We start from the raw sequence: 24,124 nt of genomic DNA, 5'->3' as shown, positions 1-24,124 counted from the left end.
ATATCTTGACCTTTTAAATTGAAATGAATAAAGAAATAATTTAAATATAATTCCATTACATTGATTTTTTATAAATAACATTAATTTTGAAAAATATACCCTATATATTGCTCCTTCACTACTTGTTCTTGAATCAGCATCAGAACTTGCCGATGTATGACTACTGCTCTCTGTTTTTCCCCTCCGTCCTAATATTGGTGTCATTTCATCACTAGTTCCAGGTGAATGAGTAGTTTCAGCATCTGAATCAGCATCTCCTTGTCCTATTATAAAAAATATTAATAATGTACATGTATTTATTATTAATAAAACTAATTTATTTTTTAATTAATTATATAGAAAATAATATAAATTATCCCATATATTGATCATGAACTGGATTACTGTAAATACTTAGATAAACAACCTATTCCAGCAATTATTTTAAATAATAAACTATTTTTTTTATTTGTATTTAGTCTTCAACTTTTTAAAATATATTTCATCCTGAATTTTAAAAATTTTAAGATATATTATTATTTTATATGTTTAGTTTGGAAATGCCAAACAATTATGATATAAAGTAAAAATATTATATTACCAACTGTAGATAACAATTGTTGCCTTTCCCCATCAGTACTTGTTTTCTTTTTAAGAATAGATGTGATTTCTGGCATTTTTCTTGTACCTAAATATTAAATTAAATATATCAATTTACACATATTTCTTATTAGAATTTATGAAAGATATTTTTAAAATATTTAAAACCTTTTTGCATACATATATTCAATTATGTTATTCAAAGAATATTTTTTAAATGCTAATTATAAAAATATACCTGTTCCAGGACTTGAAGAAAAAGAAATATTCAATAAATTAGACTGACTCAATGTTTTCTGATTTGTAGATTTAAGTGGTTGAGATGTTTTACTAAATGTTCCAAAGTTTCTTTTTGAGAATTTATTTTTTGAACCAAACCAATCTGCATAACAAATCTGTGGACAGGATTCAGATTCCAAACTGAAATGAAAAACAATAAATACAAAACTGAAAAGGATCTGAATAATATAAATTATTTTTTATTGATGAATATTTTAATTTCCTTACAATTTTTCAATGTGTGCTATAATTCCTAATGATTCTAACTGCAATACAGTATTCTGAGCTTGATCAACATAAAATGGATCAGGTGCTGGATGACCTTTTGCTCTAAAATGAAAAAATAAATAAATTTTATCTTTATTTTAGTCTATTTTAAATTTATATTAAAAACTGTTTTCTATTCATTATGTTAATATAATTAAAATTTTACGTTACAGTTACAGAAAATCAATATAAAATATTCATATGTTATTATTTTAATCCAGTTGCTCTCAAACTGCAGAATATTAATCTATCATAAAAGAAATATGGAAAGATTGCCCATTTTTTATTCCTCCATTATTACTTCAGGCAAATTATAATATTCTTAAATATATAATTTATTTCAATAATTTAAGAACCAAAATGAATTTTGATAAAGTTTCCAAACATCAACTACAAAAGTACAGAATTTAAATAATATAATTATAATAAGCAATATTGTTGATTTTCATTATCAAATACAAATTAATATATTGTAAATATGAAAATGTAAATCTACTTATCTATAAAACTGAGTAATTTTGATTGTTCTTATTTGTTTTTTCAATCAAGAAATAAAGATTTACAATTAATATGAGATCCAATTATTCAAAATTATTTTTACAGATAAACAGATTTGTATATCCATGCTTACTTTATATTAAATTGGTTTAAACAAAAAATTAACGACATTTCTGCCATATAATTACTTCTTAATTTTTGCTGTCAATATCTGAAAATTTTCTAAAAGTTTATTTTGATTGTTAATTTATGGAAACTAATAAAATATCTAAGAAACATATAATAGTATGTATAAAAATACAATGAAAGAAAATCTTTACTACAATATAATATGATTGATACAGTTTGAGAACTAATGTTCAAATGAATAAAATAAAATTAATTTTCAAAATTACACAAAAATAATTTCATGCATAAATATTCTTTAAAAAAAAATAATAAATGCACAATCTATTAATTTAAAATTTCATTACATACTGTAAACTGCATCCTCCTGCTTCTAATATTATTCCAAGTAAAGTGTGATTCTAAAATTATGAATAATTATGCTTTAGAATACTTCAATTTTAAATATTTATTAAAATTTTAAATTGAGAAAATTACTTTCTTAAAATCAAACCAAGTCTTAGATTTTATGTATTAAAATAAAGTTATGTAAAATATTTTTTATTTTTAAAGTTTTAAGGTTAAAGTATTTCTATATTTTTATTTATAAATTATACAACAATATTCTTTCATTAACTATAAACAATTATCTCACCAATGCCACAATTAAAAGAAACCATCTTCCATCTGGTTCTCTATAACCTCGGTCATTATTTTTTTGATTATCATTATCGTTGTAGCGACGTGTCGGAAATATTTCTCTCCAAATTATAACTTGAGATAGTTGTTCTTGGGCTGTAAGATTGAGAAGCTGATACAATTTGGTGTACAAAAAGATATCTAAGAAATCTTCCTTTGGTAAGTGATTAGCTAACAAATAACCCTGAATTGAATTTAAAAATATGTAAAAATTAGATAAAAATTCAATTTATTAAAACAATTTTTATTATAGATTATTTTTGAAATAAAAAATGAAAATTTTTCAATTTCAGAAGATATACAGTAGAATTATAAGCTTTAAGATTTAATTGATGCACTAAATTAAATTTAACATAAAAGTCAAAGCTAGAATACCACTATATACTGTAAATTTATATTAAAAAATTGATGAAAATAATTTTAAATAATTATAATATTTAAAGTTGCTTATTTATTTCTAACTTAAAACTAAATTAAAATACATTAAAATTTTAAAAAATTACCTTATAAAAAGCACAGGATCCAAGAATTGTATACAATCTTTGAGTATTATAATAAGCTTCAGACTGTAAATCAAATATTCAAACAATTAACAAAATTATTAAAATAATATTTTTTAATTTAACATATTAGAATTAAAATAATAAGCAGTTTATATAAACATAAATTAATTGCTATCTCTTGAATTAAAAAAAAACTGAATATGGCATCAAAGATAGCAATAGCAGAATTTCAATATTAATAATTAGATATATTTAAACTGTAATTATAATATAATTCAGTATAATAATTTTATTGTATTGTGTTATAAAAGTAATATAATACAATAAAAATCACAAGCTCAGTTAATTCAATTTAACAATTTAAAATCTTTTAGACAATTTTTATGAATTCGACAAAACACCGAAAAAAATTTAATTTTTTTTTAATCTTCAAACATTTTTTCACATTTTAACTAACAAATAATTAATTATAAATTGTTAAATATATGCTTAAATAATATATTTGCTATTATCACAGCATTACAGCAGAATTAAAATGCATTTTATGATATATACTCAATATCAAAACTTAAGTACTTTTAAGCAGTTGAACTTAAACTTACAATTAAACTAATTGTGCACTTTTAATGATAGTCTAATTGTATTTCTTTTGTAAAAAGTATTATAATTGTTCTGAAGACTAACTAAAATGAAATAATTAAAATAATAGTTTAAGTAATACCTCAAAATATAGCTTTAGTGAAATACATGATATTTTAGATTATAAGAAGAAGATACTGGAATAATTGTAAATAAACTTCAAAATGAATATAGGCTTACAATGTTCACTTAATTAAAGTGAAGAAGTCTTTATTATTAAAAAATGGTATCAATCTAATGTGTGAGATCCGTGATTTTTATGCAGATGTCGGGAAAAAACCTTTGTAAACAACTCTGATGAAAAAAACACTCTTGGTGAGAATTATATTGGAGGTCACCATTTGTTTTCACAATTAGATGGGAAAGTTGACATTTAGTTGATTGGAATGCACCGTTAGTGTCAACAGAAGTCGATCATGTGATTCCTTTCCCACAAAGAACATATAAAAGCTTGAGCCCCCGGAAGCTCAGGGTGACCAAAGGAAGTTATACTTATTAATGTGTGCATCTTGTCTCCATACACCAGACACAGCAACCGAAAGTACATCGCCATACGACAGACCACAACTTCGAACTTCCATCATTCTTGCCACGTTCTACAGTTCCTGCGCTGACTACGATTCCTATGGCCCATTCAACGAACACATATTAGTCATATCCTCACAGAGGTATTTGTATTTTAGAGCTTTGTGAACTCTCTCTCTCTCTCAGAATAGCCATTAAAGCTGTTAAGAGCAGCCCTTTGTATAGTTAACTCATATTTAACTGCCTTTAACCTATATATTGTTATCACCTTATGTAACCTAGCATAGCTATTCAATAAATGTTTTGTTATTTTGTTTAACCTGTTGTCTATTGTTGTACCTGCCAACTTACCTACGTACTCCCCACTCGCTTTGCCCTCCTAGCCATCTGATAATCGGAGATTGGGTTTTACCAACCTGTTGCAGCGTAAGTGGTCAGTAGGGATTAACCCCTGACCCTCTGCTTATCTCACAAATGCAAGTATAGAAGTAGAAACAATGTTGTGTTCAGAATATTAAATATTTTATTTGCTAGATTAAACAGCAGAAATCTAATTTATACATCTCGTTTTTTTAATAACTATCTAATTTATAAAATAAATCAGAATCAAATTAAATAATTCATTTGTATTTAGTAATATATTCATTTCTGAAACTAATTTTGATCAAAACTCAATATTCTTTTCTTGTACACACAAACAAATACTATATATGTACTGTACAGTATATATATTATTTTCTTGCCATAGCTTAAGCAATAGTTGAAAAAGAAATTGCATAATTTGACTTTAAAAATAGAAAGATAAATATTTTATATTCAAACAAAAATATTTATAAAAATTTATGTTGTTTTGCAAATTTTCATTTTTACATTTTGTTGTAGTCAACTTTTGTATTTTTATAAACTAACTAGCAGACCCTGCCACGCGTTGTTGTGGCTCAAAATGTATCTATTATAAATTTATAACACTTCCCCCGTGGGGGAAAATTTTTCGAAAAATTTCTTCTTAGTGTACATTCTCTTGACGTACCCTATTAAAACACAATCAAAAACGCAAAAACCTGCATCTAAAATAGTATAATAGAAGCCAAGTTCTTCACAGTAAGCCTTAATCCTGTCTCTCTCCCCCGCGAGAGGAATATCGAAAAATTTGTTCTTAGTGTACATTCTGTTGACATACCCTATTAAAACGCAATCAAAAACGCAAAGACCTGCATCTAAAATAGTATAAATAAAAGCACAGTTCTTTACCGTAAGCCTTAATCCTAACCATCTCCCTTCAGTGGGGTTGAATTTCGACATGTATATTATATAAAAACACGTGCGTATTCGAATGCAGCATTGTATCAAAATTTCAAAGGAATCGGTAGGAACAAACGAACATTACATTTTTATTTATATAAATAGATAGATGATCCGCTTTAATTCATTTTCACAGAAAAGCAAACTTAGGGTGTCGTACTCGTAGCGCCATCTGTTGGACATAAAAGCCTTAACACTAGATGATATAATTTAATTTATATGAATGTTTAACGGAATAATATACAGCCTATGTCCACCCTGAAGTTCCATTCTAAATATTGGTGAAAGAATTTTTTAAATCGGATGAGTAGTTTTGGAGATTACCTGCTGCATACAAACTTACATACATACAATACATTACCTCTTTATAATATTAGTATAGATTTGTAAATTATTTATTTATTTATATTTGTGTCAGCAATATTTTACTCTTGCATATTACTAATCAATATAAGAATGTTTCTATATACTCATCAGGCTTTGAGATGAATTAACAAATAGTTTTGTCAGATCTGATTAATTTTATATGTATTTTATATGTAGTCACAGTATAACTGGCATGCCAATGTGAGATCGAGCACTTGATTTTGCTATATTTTACAAAAATGTTAAGCCTAATTCTCCCTCATGATCGTTAAGAAAACATCACGATGAAAAAGGATTGAATGTCATCTTTCTCATCAACAACTGCTAAGAAAGTATAACAATTTACAGTTAACAGGATGAGAACATCAACATTCGCCCGCATAAACAGGATGAATCTAACATGGCATGAACCAAAGATTACATTCTACGTCCCATTTCGATACCTTCTCTTTGTCTCCCTGGATCACCTCTGTCCCAACACCTGCAAATTCAACCTTTGTCTTTGACAGCACTCAATCACATGATCATTTTCCCAGGCCCAAAACGAATATAAAGTAAATGCACCCCCACTTCAGGGCAATCGTCTCTCTGAAACCAATTTATCCTATGCATCTTCCCAACTAAAAGTCTCCAGCATCCGTTTGATTCTGAAATCACTGAAGGAGAGAAAGAGGTAGGATGTTTCACAACATTTTGTAAACTCTCTCGGATTTGGCAAACAGTTATCAGTACTTAGGACAGTTCAAACACTCTCTCGGTCCGGTATATGCCACTGATTATTCATATATGTATCCGAAATTGTGTAACCTTTTGTCAGATTTTAGTTATTCATTAAAATTTTAATTTTTCTTGTTAATGGTGTCTATTTCTCGGATATCACCTACACTTTCTTGATGACCCCTTTCACCCTCCCACTTGACCTGACCAGTTGATCCTGAAACGCAAGAAACATGCCAAGAAGAAACATGCCATGCACTGACTCTGTGAGCGGATCGTGCCAATCCGTTGCCGATTAAGCAGTATATAGGGATCCACTCCCAGTTCCTCACACCAATAGTCTCAGGGTTTTCAGCATGCTGGTCTCCTCTATTTATATGCGGCATACTGATCATTTCACAAGAACATGGTAATAATATTGTGATTCAGTTATCTGTGATTCTTTATCAAGTTAAGTGTAATTGGAAAGTTCTCAGTCATTCCACAACATTATATTTCACACAATAATCTCTCTTCTTTAAATAGGAGGAAAAATATAAAAATATTAGAATAATTAAAAATCACAGAAAAGTGCATAGAAAATTTTTGAATCAAAATTTTTCAAAAAATATACCTAGTTATAAAAACTAGAAAATATAAATGCTGATGAAATTACAGGAAATTCTTGTTAATTCAAACTCAGATAGTTTGAAATCCCATTAGTTTGTAACTACTATTTGTCCCAGCCAGGAATATGCAGATTTACATGTCAAGGAATTTGGTTATTTTGAATTACAACTAATTCAAAATTTGAAGTGAAAATTCTGTCCAAACTGTGATATTTATATATTAACTCATTCATTTAGACTGAAGTGCCAAGAATAACTCAAAGCAAAGCCATGTTGACCCCATTATACAGAAACACATTTTCAGGTGCCACTTTACCCATGGAATAACCTTTTTTTTTCTTATCTCATAAAATAAGGCTGGGCAAGATTGGGCTACAAATAACAGATTGATGTATTTGTAGGGCTCTAGCTACTAGATTTGGGTGATTTACTACTTTTGAGCTACTTTAAAAATAATTTGGGCTACATTTTGAAAATTCTGTTTTACTTTTTATAAAACTTATCTGGCAAACCTGTGAGGTTCTTATCAGATATGTGCTATTTACCTGCAGTTTATTTATATTATTATTAATTAATGAAAATAGCATTCTGTATATGTAGCTGTATTTAATTTGCTTAATAAATTACATCACTTACATGGCACTTGGCATACTGTACAGAAATATGCAAATCTCGTATAATTCAGTCACAATTTCATCCTTTGAAGTTTGAACTAATGAGGATTTCCTGTAACTTTGAAGTTTTGTATATTTATTTAAGTTAACATAAATATACAAACTTTCTAGACAACTCAATAAATAAGTTACATGCAATTAACATTTCATTTGTCACTAATTTGTAAAAGTTCCTAGAAAGTTAGAACTATCGTGTTACATCTGTTAATACTACAGTGCATGCAGATCATATAAATTATAAGTTAAGTAAAATATGCATGCAGAACAAATTAAAATATAAACATATTCTATCTAAATAATCAATGATATAAATTATATTACTTATATTTTTCTTTATAAAATAAAATTTTTACCATGTCATCAAAATCAGCAGATTCTAACTCATTTAATGTTGTATCTATTTGAGTCTGTAACAGAAAATATTATTTTATAGATATAGTGAATATATATAAAAGATAAGCTAATATTAAGTATTTTTTATAATTAAAATATTTAATCATGAGCTCATAATGTAATTAATATTTAACAAATAGTTAAGTTAAACAAAAATTATTACTACCTCAATTTCTGCAGTAAAATGAAAAGAATGTGCACAGGGTAAAGTATCAGTAAAGATGGATTCATCTCTCAATGGTTTATAATTCTGAGAGGCTCGAGAAAGATGATAATGAAAAAACAATGAAAAAAAATGATCTAATGACTCTTTGTTTTCATGATCTCCAAATGCTCTAGAAAAAAATTGATAAAAATAAATAATTCTACTATTAAATAATTTATTATTTTAATAGATACAATAGCAAGAAAAAAGAGATTTTATATTAGATTTTTCTGATAAAGGTTTTAAAATTTTATTTATTATTTTGTAACAATATATTACAAAATATTAAAAACTCCATAAACTTATATATACTACAATTTCTATTTTTGATCTGGTATGAAATTAACTTCATGATAATAATGGTAAAATGATGGTAGTGATAGTTTCCAGATGAGAACTTAATAGCAATTGAATGATCTGGGATCCTACAAAGAAACTAATTAATCTTTTTGCTTTTTATTTTCAAATTTCTGTGGTAAATGACACACCATAAATCCTGCTGTAGTCTCTTTTCTTAAACATTGGCCAAGTAAGTCTAAAATGCTAATTGATTTTCTCCATATTCACAGATAATTGCAGAATTTCTTAAACTATAATTGTTATCATCTTTAATGTTGTTGGGCATGGTAATAATTTTTATAAATTGAAGTTCTTGTAAATTCTAGTTCCATTTTCCAAGAACAATATGGAACTCCAGATAATCAATAAATTATAAGTGTGCATATCAGGACAAGTTGATTATAGACTTGCAGTTTTTAGTCTTTAAAAAATTGAGCTGCAGAGAGAATCTGTTATTTATGAAAATTAACTTTAGTAAAAAACTCAATTAGGATAGAAATATAGTAGAAATAAAAGTTTGCATAATGAAGATTGATAAGCAAACTGCAATTTTTTGGAATGGTTGGCATTGGAATAGTCATAAAAATTGAGTTCTTTCAACTTGTCTTAACCTCTTCAGAATGTCTCTGAAAGTAACGTTATTGTAAAAAAAATAAATAAATAAAACAAAACATTATTAGTCAATCTAATAATGTTTTGTTTTAAATGTATTGTTTTATTGTTTTAAATGTATATAATTATTTTTACTTGTCAAAATTCAATTTATAGTTATAAAAAAGTAATGACTTTGAAGTAATGACTTTATTTTAGGTTAATAATTATTCTATCAGGTGTCTTAACAAAGAAAGTTCCCTGAAATAACTTCATTATATTATCAAAAGTACTAATTACCAAAAATTTTATCAATTTTCAGGATATAAATTCAAATAAAAAGGGTCTAACAACATCAATTATACAGTGGATTTAACGTAAAGAAAATGATTAAGAGAGAACTAAAGAAAGATATGTGTATAGGTGTTTTTGGTGATTTGGGGAAAAATTGTAATGGCAAATGAATATGTTTGCAGTGCATAAAAAATTTTTCAAGTTTTCTAAAGAAACTCTTAGAGACTTTAGAAAATAAAAAGCTGTTTGATGAGTTTTTAATTGAAATTTAGAATTGGCATGTAGCTGGTTCTATTGCATAACTTTCAAATACATATAACGGTAAGCTATACATACAAAAGTACAGTAATATTTATTCAGAATCAAGAAACAATCTGAATTTCTGTAAATTTTTGTCTGATGACAATAATTATAATTAAATATCTGAAGACAAAGTCCTCCCAAAAAAGGAACCACCACGAATATATAGTCTGGAATACAAAGATGATAAATGGTGAAAATACGGGAGAATGATATAAGTTTTAATCCATTCCCATGTGAAAACAGATGATTATTTGGAAATCAGAATTCAGAGAAACTCATAAGTGTAATCGACGAGAGTGGATCGACTGTTAAGAATTGGCAAAAAAAGATTCCCAATTGTCCAGCTTTACATGAACAAATTATGTTGTTGATTTTACAAGATTTTTCCTTAAAGTTTAAAATGCCAGTAATTTTTGAGGGACAATGTGTGCATTTACGTTTATTTGATATTTTACTTGTGGTTAAATGAAATAAAATTAGAATTGTATTAATAAATCTAATTTTCTTTAGTTTAATCTTTAAAGTCACACCTCATCCTATATGCAAAGTTGTCTTATATGTGAGTAAATATGGTATATTCTTTTTAGAAAACTTCAAAGAAAATACATAAAAATTTAAATAAGATCAATATATATAAAGCTGAAAAACCAGATTCTTTCTTTCTGTCACTGTATGCCAAAAATGGCCACTAGAGGCACCCTTAGCTATTATTTAAATTAACAATAAATTCATTATATTATTATTTGATGCAGTTGTTTGCATTTTTGGCTGCATTTTTAATAGGGTATGCCATGAGAAATTCAGTATATTATTATTTTTTATTTGTAATAGGAATTTATTATTTATACCATGGAATGACACTGCTGCTGCTAGAACGTCCTCTAGGGAACGTTCTGGGCTACTAGAATAGAGGATTAGAAGTACGAAATAATCTAATAATCTTAATCTTTGTTGTTGTGTTTTGCCTGGGCAATGCCGGGTTCATCTGCTGGTCTATTAATAATAATCTAATCTACTATAAACCAAAACTTTAACTCAAAAATTATTGTATTTTCAGTAATAAAAATATAAGTTAATAATAAGTTATAGGTTAATAATGTCAAATTTATAATACTTTAATTTCATTACTTACTTTCCTAACATATGATACTGAATACGAATAAATCTTCCTAAATCATTTGATACACATTGAATTTCTGATGAACTTATACTATAAATATAAAAAACAGAATTTATATAATTGCTGTTTTTGTTCTAATATAATTTAAAACAATAATGTACAAAATTTTAATTTCTATAAAACAATATAAAGATTTAAAATTTTTAAAATATTCCCTTTTTTCATAATATGATTTTACATTATCATTACATTTATTTATAAACTGGTAATCATTAATCAATTAAGTATTTCAACAAAATATTATTTTATGCACATAAAAATATAATATTAATACTTATGATATAAAAATTTATTAAACTATAACCACAAGCCATCTTCAAAATATTTAATGTTTAGAGAGATATAATTCTTACATTTTAAGCTTTTACTTCAGTATTTTTAATTAGATAGAGCTTTTTTTTCTTACCAAGTATCAGGTAATGCAAGAACCATCACCTCCCTTCCTTCTCTAACATATCCAACATGTACTAATTGTTCATCTATCATAAGAGTAGAACTGTATGAAAAAAATCAAATTAATTTAACTATAAACACTTTTTATATTTAAGAAATTAAACATACTTAAGTGGTGGAGATGATGTAACATCTGCTATCATATGATTTAATGTGATGAACATTCCTTTCAGAGATAACAGAGTACTATCTTCTTCAGGAAATTTGTAGAGAACACCATCCTTTCACAAATACATGATATTTTTCTTTTTAGTTTTATCCTTTTTAAAGACATATTGTAAGATTTGATAACAAAAATCTCAAAATGTACCTCTTTAGCCAAAGAATCATTATCACTTCCAATTGTTAAATATAAAATAATATGAGGAATATGACAATAAGTTAAATTAATTTCTTCCATGGTACATCTATCTCCACTTAACTGTTTGACAAGTGGATTATAGTCTTCCTGCAAATTATAATTAAAAATAAAGATAAAATTTTTAATTAAAATAAGTAAATAAATAGTACTAATGATTTTTCTGGTGTACTATTTGACTAGTGCATATATAGGATGATTCAAAAAGGACTTTACAACATTGAAAATAAATAGAATTTTAATTAGAAGATTATAGAATGGTTGGGTGTTAATTTATACCATATTTTCATGGAATGACCAGCAAGCTGCATATAAATAGGGAGACCAGCATGCCAGAAATCCGTGGGTTACTGGCATACTGGCTAAACTGCGGCTAAAATGTAAAATTAATCAGATCTAACAAAACTAGTTATTAATTAAATGTTACAGAAAACATTCTTCCGAGTACAATAAATTCTTTTAATTTGAATGACTTAAAATCAGGAAGCGAGTTTTCATTTACAATACAATAAAACAAGTAATGACTTATTGACAGTAGTGGTAGTAGTTAGTCAGTGTGGGCTACACTGACCATCTACCATGATCTTAAAAATAACACCTTCCTTCCTCTCAAATTTCAAAGCTGATGTTAATCATGTAAGCTGAGATAATTTACAGAGTTTCTTAAATTTAATATGTTTATTTTTACATTTTTGAATCAAATAACTATAAAATTCACATTAAAAAAAGCACTCTCAGAGTTCCAAGAATATTTTATATATCATTAGAAAGAATACAAAATGAAGAAATTAAACATATAATTGTAGTTTTTAAGCTGACAGTTTCACAGTTTTAAAATAAAAACTCATTTGTTTTTACGTGATGTAACTTGTTTGTTTTTTTAATGTACCCTCTATAGAGGGATGTATTGCCTCACTTATACCAGCATGCCTGCATTCCCGTGGGATAAACAGTTTTCACCATATGGAAATATATGATTCATGGTCTTCCCCAGATAGACTGGCATGCTGGTCATTCTATGAAAATACAGTAGCAAAACCATCAAATTTGTCTCATGTAATGCCATAGTACTAAATTCCATCACTGTGAGACATTCATTTTAAACTGGCTGCTTTTACTGGTGCAGAGTGCAGTTGCTATGTGTTTTGGTTTAAGGAAACAAAAAATCCACAGTACTTCAATGGAATTTTTGCAACCAGTATTGCAGAGATAGTCCAAGTAGATCTACAATATGCATTTGGCAATGAAGTTTTGTTGACACTTAACCATAACAAATTCCCTGGTGGCCTATATGTTTCTGATTCTGTCATGAAATATGTATTAGCAAGCCTCATTCATAGTCCTAGGAAATGCATCTCATAAAACTGGCATTTCACAATCAACTGTTTGATGAGTTCTAAAACAAACTTTATAAATTTGCAATGCTACAAAAAACTACTGACACAAATAAAGTAATTTAAACAGTGTCAAATCTGGAAAAACAGAAGAAAATCTCTGAATTTTTTTTCTAAGGGATTATTATAGATCTAATATTTATTCCACTCTTGCCTATAAATCTCACTGAACTCAAAGTTTGAATCACTCTCATAGTTACCAAAGTGAAACAGACATTTTGCCAAAAAGTTGAATTCATGTGAGATATCTGCTATATCATCAATGGTACTTATATCAAACCAAAATGACTAATTGAGGTAAAACTTGACATATTTTACTATAAATTAATGTCTCAAAAATTCTGTAAGTCTTCTCATTAAAATTCTATTTGCTTTCTATGATTTTTAGATCATAAAGTCCTTTTTAATTACCATGTATGAAATAGCATATTAATCTCAACTCAATTAAGTTAGTATTAATATCAAATATTAATGATTTACAAAATTATAACTGAAATATTAATTTGTAATAAAAACTAACCAATGATTAGAATAATATATCAGTACAATAAAAATTCTTTTAATTTGAATGACTAAAAATCAGGAAGCGAGTTTTCATTTACAATACAATAAAACAATGACTTATTGACAGTAGTAATAATAGTAGTATTAGTAGTTAGTCAGTGTGGGCTACACTGACCATCTACCATGATCTTAAAAATAACACCTTCCTTCCTCTCAAATTTCAAAGCTGATGTTAATCATGTAAGCTGAGATAATTTACAGAGTTTCTTAAATTTAATATGTTTATTTTTACATTTTTGAATCAAATAACTATAAAATTCACATTAAAAAAAGCACTCTCAGAGTTCCAAGAATATTTTATATATCATTAGAAAGAATACAAAATGAAGAAATTAAACATATAATTGTAGTTTTTAAGCTGACAGTTTCACAGTTTTAAAATAAAAACTCATTTGTTTTTACGTGATGTAACTTGTTTGTTTTTTTAATGTACCCTCTATAGAGGGATGTATTGCCTCACTTATACCAGCATGCCTGCATTCCCGTGGGATAAACAGTTTTCACCATATGGAAATATATGATTCATGGTCTTCCCCAGATAGACTGGCATGCTGGTCATTCTATGAAAATACAGTAGCAAAACCATCAAATTTGTCTCATGTAATGCCATAGTACTAAATTCCATCACTGTGAGACATTCATTTTAAACTGGCTGCTTTTACTGGTGCAGAGTGCAGTTGCTATGTGTTTTGGTTTAAGGAAACAAAAAATCCACAGTACTTCAATGGAATTTTTGCAACCAGTATTGCAGAGATAGTCCAAGTAGATCTACAATATGCATTTGGCAATGAAGTTTTGTTGACACTTAACCATAACAAATTCCCTGGTGGCCTATATGTTTCTGATTCTGTCATGAAATATGTATTAGCAAGCCTCATTCATAGTCCTAGGAAATGCATCTCATAAAACTGGCATTTCACAATCAACTGTTTGATGAGTTCTAAAACAAACTTTATAAATTTGCAATGCTACAAAAAACTACTGACACAAATAAAGTAATTTAAACAGTGTCAAATCTGGAAAAACAGAAGAAAATCTCTGAATTTTTTTTCTAAGGGATTATTATAGATCTAATATTTATTCCACTCTTGCCTATAAATCTCACTGAACTCAAAGTTTGAATCACTCTCATAGTTACCAAAGTGAAACAGACATTTTGCCAAAAAGTTGAATTCATGTGAGATATCTGCTATATCATCAATGGTACTTATATCAAACCAAAATGACTAATTGAGGTAAAACTTGACATATTTTACTATAAATTAATGTCTCAAAAATTCTGTAAGTCTTCTCATTAAAATTCTATTTGCNTTAAATTCATCTGAAAATATTTGTTTTAGTTGTTAAAATATTTAAGAAAAAAAAATGTAAAAAAACTGATAGTAAATTGAAATAAACACATATATGTACTGTACATTACATATATTTTAAAACAATTTTAACTTAAAATAAATTTTATTATTATAATTATCTAAAATTATATAAAATCAACTTTTATTTCAAAACTGTAATTAGTCTTACCTTTTGAGCAGTAGTTATAGTTGAAAGAATTTCTCCAATTGTATTCATGTTTACTTCAATATCATCAACACTCTTCAACCAGTCACCTTAAAAATTTAATTTTATTCACTCTAATAAATAATCAAAAATAATGTATAATTCCTATTCATTGTCATAAAAATTCCAATAAAAAATTATTAATGTATAAAAAAAATGCTGAAACATTTAATAAAATATCAAAAACCAAAATGTGATATGTATAAATTAATTTAATGATGCCAATGTCACATTTGCATTATTGCAGAGACATGGCTCCATAAAAAGGTCGTCTCTGTAGCTAGGGTGTCGCTGGTGATTCTTCACAATCACCAGCAACACACAATTGTGAAGAATATCAGAAGACTTCTGTGTTTTTGTATTTTTTCTTGTATCTTCTGTGTTTTTATATTTTTTAATATGTAAATACTGTCAGCCAACTTCAAATGAGCTAAAACACTTCTTTATTAATATTTAAATAATCTAACATAAGGGTTCCAACCTCGTTACCAATGGTCCTAAATAGCCAACAAGTTGTTTAGGGACTCAATGAACAAATTTAAAGATATATTAATTGTACCACTCACTTGCCAAATTGATTAACTCCATAAAACAAAAAGTGGAGAAAAGTGACAAAGTAATATACATTCTTTTTTTAAAATTTCTTGTAAAATATAAATTCAAATAAACATTGTAGAATGTATTATTGTAGATGTAGCTTTTATTTAATGACATATAAGATGTATAAGATAGCATAGATATGCTATAATTGTTGTTATTATTACTATTTTGGTGTGATTGAGGGAGTTAATTGATTTGGCAAGGGAAAACCATAACATCAAATTCAGTCCTCACATTAGTGTACATTTTTTATTAAAGACTTTTTTGCAAAAATGAATAATAACTATTCTGTTACTGTTACAATGGTTAACAGTAAGAGAATAGTTAATTTAAATGAAATAATTTTGTTTAAATTAATTATTCAGCAACATAAATATCTTCTTCATCAGCTGTATTTAAGGTCCCATCATGTCGATTTATTCTTAAATTTTTATAAGAATCATGTTTAATAGGAGGAATGAAAAAAATTATTTTTAGTTTTATCCATCTTGATATAACGGGTATAACTTTTCTTTTTTCTTAAAACAATTGTCACCAAAATTAAAACAAGTGTTCAATATTCCACAAGTATACTTACCTCTTTGGCAGTTTGACTGTAACTAATTTTTTTTACTTACTTTTTGTGATGAGATAACATTAAATAATTTACTGTTATCTACAAAGCACTGGTCAGCGCACACTGTAGCATTGCAATCACAGTTTGCACTGGCAGATTAACATTACAGTATGGAGTGAATTAGATTGGCTTCTGAAATAAATAAAATTTTTTTTGATGGCCAATAAAATTTTGTCATTATGTGGTATTGATCCTTATTATTAGGAAAACTTATTGTAAATATAAAAAGTTATGAGTATATCAAGTGCTTTCACGCTAAAATTTTTAAAAATTTGAAATGTGGAGTTAATCGATTTGGCTTGTGAATGGCTCAATTATTATTATATGTTTTAGTAACACACACAATTTTGATTTTTCATTTCAGTTTAATAAAAAGCAAATATTTTATTAATCCTTATTTGATTTTTATTTTCATCCTACTCGTAATTTATACTTATGTTGTATCTGTATGAAAAGAGATCGGTGAATTAAATATAACTCTGATCTAATACATTCATATACAAAAATAATTGATACAGTATATCAAAGAATCATATTTTAAATTATGTTCTATATTGGTCTGCAATAAAAATTGAAAATTACACATCATCTTTCTTGATCAATTTATTTTTTAACAATTTGTGAAAAATTTTTCTAATCAAAATTAAAAAAAGGCATTTATTTGTGTTGTTATTTAATACTGCAAAGTGTTTTCTAAGTCAATGCTTATTGTATTTTCTAAAAGTATGATAAACATTGATGTATTTTTTAAATATGCAGTATTTAGTAGCCATATACAGTGAAACCTGTTAATGTGACCACTGAACGGACCAGCTCAAAGTGGCTCTTACACAGATGGTCACCTTATGCAGGTCATCATATTAGCAGGTTTCACCATATTTGGATAATGTCAAATGCTTTTTATAACTTATCTATGTAATTGTTCATTGCATTCCATGTAATTTTTATGCTAACATTCTTGTTGTTCTATATTATAATAACTTTTACTATTACAGGTAGCCCTCAGTTTATGCCACATTTCTGTTCCTACAAAAGCTGGTGCAAATTGAATCGGCATAAAATGAACCCATATTTACAGTTAAGTATAGGGTTAGTTTCTATATAAGTAAAAAATAAGCAAATAATTTTGTTTATTAATACAATATAATACAAAATACATATAAATTTAATTTTTAAAATGTATTTTATCATAAAATAAAGTGAAATGTTTTTTTTAAAACATTTTAGTTTCAGATCTCTTACATTTTTTGGAAAAAGGTATCCATCTTTAATTGTTTACATTTTTGTTTTCTTTCATTAAGAATTTCGGAATACGGTCGAATGGATGCAATGATGCTCCTTTTTACATTGCACTTCACTCCCAATCATTGTCTAACTCACAAAGTTCATCCGTCAAACTTTCCATAGTTGAAAGAATATGTTAACCTGATGTAAAGCTACAGACAAGTGGAGACACTTATTGGTCGACCACCGGTTGCCATAGCACATATATAAGGTCAGTTTGAGCGAGAAAATTTAAGGTGGCTAAGGAGAGATAGATATCGTCTGACTGACAAGAAGTAGATATCGTCTGGCTAATAAAAAAGTATCATCTGGCCAACAAGAAGTAGATTTGTCTCACTAACGATAGTTTGTGATTGCTGGAAGTGCTACTGCATTGTAAGATGTTTTCCTTAACAAACTGATATGGGATACATTCATTGGCGCTATGGATTCGGACGCCATTTATTGGATTATTAAGTTTAATAATTTGACTCCTGGGTACCTAAACATTTAGTATTTTAATATTAATTTAATGCAAATATATACATACCCAATAATATTAAACAGAAAAAATAAATATATTCAATAAAAATCTTTGTTTTAATGAATGTACAATGTCACGGCTTGGTAAATACGTCAACACTAAAATGAATATCACTCTAGCATAGGGAAAATCAAAGAATTACACCGTAAAATGGTGAATTGTGCAGCAGTGTTATTGTGAATCAGCATAAATTGAGCTGGTGTAAACCAAGGGCTACCTGTATTTTTAATTATTTATGTTATAGCTTTTGTTTTAAGCTTAAATATCCTTTATTGAATACATGGAGTATCTTACCTATTTTTATTTTTCCATTTTTAATGGCCTCTCCATCAGGCGTAAAACCTTGAACCATTATTCTATCATCTTCTATGGCAGAACTATTTCTATTATCAAGTTGATGGAAGTGTCCTGGGATTATTCCAAACAATACTTCACATAAAGTAGCTCTTCGACCATAATTATGTCTTCTAGGATCGACATCTAGTAATACTTCTTTTGTTTCACCATTTGGAGATCCTCTAAATGTAACTTTTGGCATTGAAACTGGTCTTTGAAAATGATTTTTATGAGTTTGTTCTTCAGATTTATATTTTTGCTTTTTTACCCATTTTTTCAGTTTATTAACTGGTCTAGGTTTTAAATGATGATGAGTTTCTATAGAATTTGCATTTTCAGAATCAGCTGATGCCCCAGCATCTAGAGTAGTTTTTTTATTATTCTGAATTGCTTCAACATAAAATAAATTTCCTTTTGATCCAATTTTTTCAGACCACTCCAATTCATATGCACTAGAAAGTTTAAAAATGAAATTTAAAATTATTTTTGAATTTAAGGTCCCATCATGTCGATTTATTCTTAAAGTTTTATAAGAATCATGTTTAATAGGAGGAATGAAAAAATTATTTTTAGTTTCATCTATCTTGATATAACTTTTTTCTAAACACAATCGTTCAATAATGCACAAGTTGAACTGTAAGTAACTAATTTCGTTTACGTACTTTCTGTGATGAGATAACATTAAATTACCGTTATCTACAAAGCACTGGTCAGCGCCCACTGCGATTGCAATGCTGCAGTGTGTGCTGGCGGACTTACGTTACAGTACTTAACTAATTAGATTATCTTCTGAAATAAATAATATCTTTTTCGATGGCCAATAAAATTTTGTTGTTAAGTGGTATTGATCCTTATTATTTGGAAAACTTATTACGAATGTAAAATGTTAGGAGTATGTCAAGTGCTTTGACACTAAAATTGTAAAAAAAATATTCAAAATGTGGAGTTAATCGATTTGGCTTGTGTATGGCTCACATAGCCTCGTAGGGAATACTATTCAATGTGATCCCATTCTAAAAATGTAAAATCTGAAGGCAAAATAATAAGTTTGTGCCTGCAATCTTAGACGTCCAGCTTTTTAGGATCGTGTGATTTTTCTCTCGAGAGCTTGTGGAGTCAATAATAGTTCCAGTTGTAAATTTTCGCAATAGCGAAGTGCAGTTGCAGCTATTCCTATGACATGCCGCGTTCCTGTAACCTGATAGCTATCATACCAGGTAAGAATGTCATTAAGAACTATGGCCATGTTTCCACCCAGAATGTGGCTGCAACGAATGTGCTTATGCAGAGGACAGTTTTTTATATGTTTTTATTTAAAGCGCCAAAAATGTCATAAGTGAATTTTGGTATTACTTGTTAAGAAATGATTTCTTGATTTTCGCATGTCCCGCAATGTCGCCATATTGGATCTGGTTGCAATTGAATTTAAAAATATCTGTTCAGACAGTGATGGATAGTTATGATTAATCAGTAAATAGTGTCAAACATTATTAGAACATTTCTTACTTTATGTTAAATTCTCTCTTTTAATTAATAATAGATTCCAATTACCAAAGTGAAATCATTAGCTCATGGATATTATGTATTTTATATAAAATTTAATTTTGTTGTATTTGTTGATAATACAGTATTATTAATAACAGATAAGTTCACGAAAAAATGTGTCATCGCCAAATGTACTGAATGAAAAAATAGATATGATATAAAGTTTAATATAAAGTTATATAAAGTTTTATTACCCAGGAAGCAAAAACATTTTTCTGAAACATTCTTCGTTATTCCTACGCATCCATATGTAATAGAATTAAAAAATTATTAAAAATCAAAATAAACACATAAAAATAAAAGAAAGTAAAAGGTTTTTTCGAAGCTTATTTATACACAATCCTTGCAAAACACGCATTTTGACATTTTCATAAAAATTCCTCAAAAAACTTTTCTCATCCTAAACATGAATCTTTAGGTTCTTTTACTTTTGGCACGTGTGCCCACTGCGACTGTTGACGAGGGTGCCTCTTTTCTGAAAGTAAAGAGATGTCCCCGTTTACAAAAGTAAACGATGTTTTATCAGACTATCGATGTTTTATCAGGTTTTCTTTTCTTTTCTCAACTTGGTTCTGCTTCCATCTGCAAGATAAAGTTCAGGCGAAAAATGTTGTTGTCTGTTACCATTCAGTTGAAGATGAGCTTCCCTGTGTTTATGAGAGCAGCGTCAAATCTGCGTAGCCCAATAACGACTTCGTGTTTTTACACTGTACTTTCTGAACACTTGATCGAGTGTCTACTTAGTACATTGTCTTTCAAAAGATTGCCGAGTCTGATATCTTTTTATTGTCTGTTTTAATGCCCTCTTGCGAGTGAAGGTTACTCAAAAGTAGTACGTTTATCTTTTTCCCCCCCGGCAAATTTTCAAGATATAGTCATGGTCTTTCATGTCCCAAATGTCTTGTGGGTCCTCACTCTTTTTAGCTTTAGACGAGATTTCTCGTTTATCAATTCATTAGTTTCAACTAGACTATAGTATTACTTTTGATTCTTANTGGTACAAAATATTCAATTGTATGAATATACTTTTAAAGAAAATTATAATTAAATATAGTTTTGTGAAGAAACATACATAAAAATAACAAAATATTCTTTACTTTTTAAATATTAAAACAATCCACTTAGTTAAAATTGCTCCCTACCAGTGGCTCATGGATAGAATCAGAGACAGTCTTGGTAGGTGTGCAATGCATGCCAAATCTGGAGGGTGCCGATACCAGTTAATGTCAAATGCCTCTTTTGTCGCATCACTAGTATACCTCAAAGGATGCGAGAGGGTTGTTGTATATTTTAAATGTTTCTCACCATAGCTGTAAAAATCTAAATTTGTTAAATTTAATAGTCATTTGTTTTCTAACTAATTCGTTTTAGGACCAGATGTCAACAGAAATTTCCAAAATTTACAACTTTTAGTCACTTTCATTGAACTGGAAAAATTTCTGTCTTTATTACATCTAATATTACGAAGAAATCAGTTCCTATTGTACTCGGTTAAGCTTTTGTTTAAGTAAAATTCTGGCTCTTTCAGCAGGGTTTTATTTATGTCCACAATTCCTTAATCGCTTAATTATGTAAGTACTTCTTAAGTAGAATAAGTCAAAACCTGTTACTTTGTACTCAAATATTTGTAGTCTTGGGAAAAAAGTGGAAAGAAAATTTTTATGATAATGGATACATAAATCATAAATTTAAGGAAAATAAATTCTAGAGCTTTTTCTGTGCCTCTTGCATCTCTCTCATTCATTAAATTTAGTTGTAAATGATGCTACCAAAGTAATGGTTAATTTTTTAACATTGTACAAGAATTGTACATGTTTTTTCTACATTCCCTTATAGATGAGGCATACGAAATTGTAATATCACTGGTTTAACATTGAAATCCATTAATATAAGATGAGAGAGCGGAATAAAAATATCAAATATTTTAATGGATTTTTTTTAACTTTTGTCAACTATACAGAACTATCATAAAAACATACCAGTAAATTCCTATCGGTTGGGTTAAGTTATAAATCTACTCACGATTCATATAATCAGGCGAGAGCAGCCAAATATCTAGCAGGCAGGCGGCTAACAGCCTAGAACTGGTCCTGGATAGAATTGGAAGCGTTATATGTGTAGCATCCACCCAAGGTCCTAGGCTCCCACCAGCTAAACTGGGTGAAGTTGGTGCTCTGAAAAGCGCATGCGCGAATCTGGCTGTTTGGAAGCTGACAATACAGTGTTTCCACTCCACCACTAATATTTGAATATACAGTACAATAGCAATTTTTTTTTTCACATGTAGTATAGAAATTTGTAATAAGATACATAATGCGGTTATAATAAAATATTGTGCGATTACTTTCATATAATTACAATTAATATGTATTTATTTTTTAGAAAATACAAGGGAAGCGGCACTTACACCGCTTCCAATGATGGCATGCCACTGATGTATATACATAAAAATCACAAATAGTCAGAAAGGTCAAAGTTGTTTTTAAGTTGTTTTTATATATATATAATTTTTTATTTATTATAATTTAAATAAAAATCATTCATATTCATTGTTCATTTAAATTTTGGTTTAAATTTGCAACAAATTAATTTGTATTCTGTGTTATTATTTATTCTCAAGTTGACTTGTCATTGAAATTGTAATTAGGTTAAAATTCTATCAAATCATAATGTTGTCACAGTACAATTTAGATGTGAATGACACTTTTGGGACCTTAACAGGGCTGTACAGCATTCTCATAGGAGTAAAAAAGCTAAAGGAACCATACCTCTAAATGTGACCAGAAATGCTGCCATTGAGGTTCCACATTAGGAGGTGAATATCTCACAAAGGATGCAGCACGACTCCCTGTAGTATCTGGAAGTAGACTAATTTCAGAAGGCTCACAAAGAGTCACATTTAGAAGTATGGTTCCTTTAACTTTTTTGCTCCTATGGGCATGCTCTACAGCTCTGTTAAGGTCCCAACAGTGTCCTTCACGGCAAGATTCTAGGACAAATGTAGCAAAATTTCGTCCCCCCCAAATTATAGAGCCCCCCTGTGCGAGCAGAAAAGTCAAAAGGACCATGCCCGTACGGGCGACCCTAAGCGAGATATAGCCCTCCAAAGATGCGCCTACGTCACATCCGGTCACGTGACTCCGAGCCCAAAAGGGACGGCGTCACGTGGCCGAAATTTTTTTTTTCGGTTTTCCCCATCTCAGTGTTGAAAAAAAATCGTCAACTCCCCCTTCCTTAGCCCCCAGCGCGCGTCTCCCCCTGGCACGCGGCCGGCGGCCCGAGTCTCCCGCCTGCAGCCTTCAGGAGTCGCCATCTGTTGCCTGTAAATACAAATATCTATTATTTATTACACCTCTTACCTCAGCCGGGGATCGAACCCCAGTCCCAGCAGGCGCCGATCCACTTCTCTCCTCACCGGCCCGCCAGGTCGCTCTGTAGAAACACTTCGGAACTCATACTTGAGCCATGCTAGGCCGAGGAGCTCACTGCGCATGACGGGCCCTCCGGGCGGCCCCCATCGGCCACACAGATTGAGCGCGCCGCGCCACGCGGCCACCCCCCGCCGTTCAGGTGCAGCGGGCCCGTCGCGCGGCCAATGGCCGGACGCTCGTAGGTCACTTGACCTAATCCCGGCCCACCGAGGTTTCATAAGCCTTCAGGCCGCCTTCGGGCATTTTCGGCCGGTGTTTGTTACCGCATTAGTTAGGAGTACAAGTCAGTAAATATTCAGCATTTGTGATATTCCAGTAAATATTCGATATTTGGGTACTTATGGGTTAAGAGGACGCCAGTTCAGTGGGGACGCACTTTCTAACCTAACCTAACCTA

At 29.1% G+C, this 24,124-nt stretch overlaps 1 protein-coding gene across 1 annotated transcript in view; it reads right to left on the bottom strand.

The window, feature by feature from the left end:
* The window catches only part of LOC111626531 (protein inturned-like), a 41,572-nt gene that overhangs the window by 16,104 nt on the left and 1,344 nt on the right, over nt 1-24,124 (bottom strand). The window contains exons 2-16 of the mRNA XM_023369932.1: nt 18,710-19,203; nt 15,342-15,442; nt 11,830-12,048; nt 11,628-11,740; nt 11,473-11,562; nt 11,019-11,096; nt 8,321-8,489; nt 8,115-8,168; nt 2,931-2,993; nt 2,384-2,611; nt 2,101-2,150; nt 1,087-1,188; nt 818-999; nt 581-667; nt 100-263 (exon numbers count right to left, since the gene is read on the bottom strand). Coding sequence (XP_023225700.1) covers nt 100-263; nt 581-667; nt 818-999; nt 1,087-1,188; nt 2,101-2,150; nt 2,384-2,611; nt 2,931-2,993; nt 8,115-8,168; nt 8,321-8,489; nt 11,019-11,096; nt 11,473-11,562; nt 11,628-11,740; nt 11,830-12,048; nt 15,342-15,442; nt 18,710-19,203 — 2,194 coding nt within the window. The remainder of the gene's footprint in view (nt 1-99; nt 264-580; nt 668-817; nt 1,000-1,086; nt 1,189-2,100; nt 2,151-2,383; nt 2,612-2,930; nt 2,994-8,114; nt 8,169-8,320; nt 8,490-11,018; nt 11,097-11,472; nt 11,563-11,627; nt 11,741-11,829; nt 12,049-15,341; nt 15,443-18,709; nt 19,204-24,124) is intronic.

The sequence above is a fragment of the Centruroides sculpturatus genome, unplaced genomic scaffold (genome assembly GCF_000671375.1).
Source record: "Centruroides sculpturatus isolate CEXI.00-Female unplaced genomic scaffold, Cexi_2.0 scaffold398, whole genome shotgun sequence".
NCBI lineage: Eukaryota > Metazoa > Arthropoda > Arachnida > Scorpiones > Buthidae > Centruroides > Centruroides sculpturatus.
This window is presented reverse-complemented; position numbering and strand designations above follow the sequence as displayed.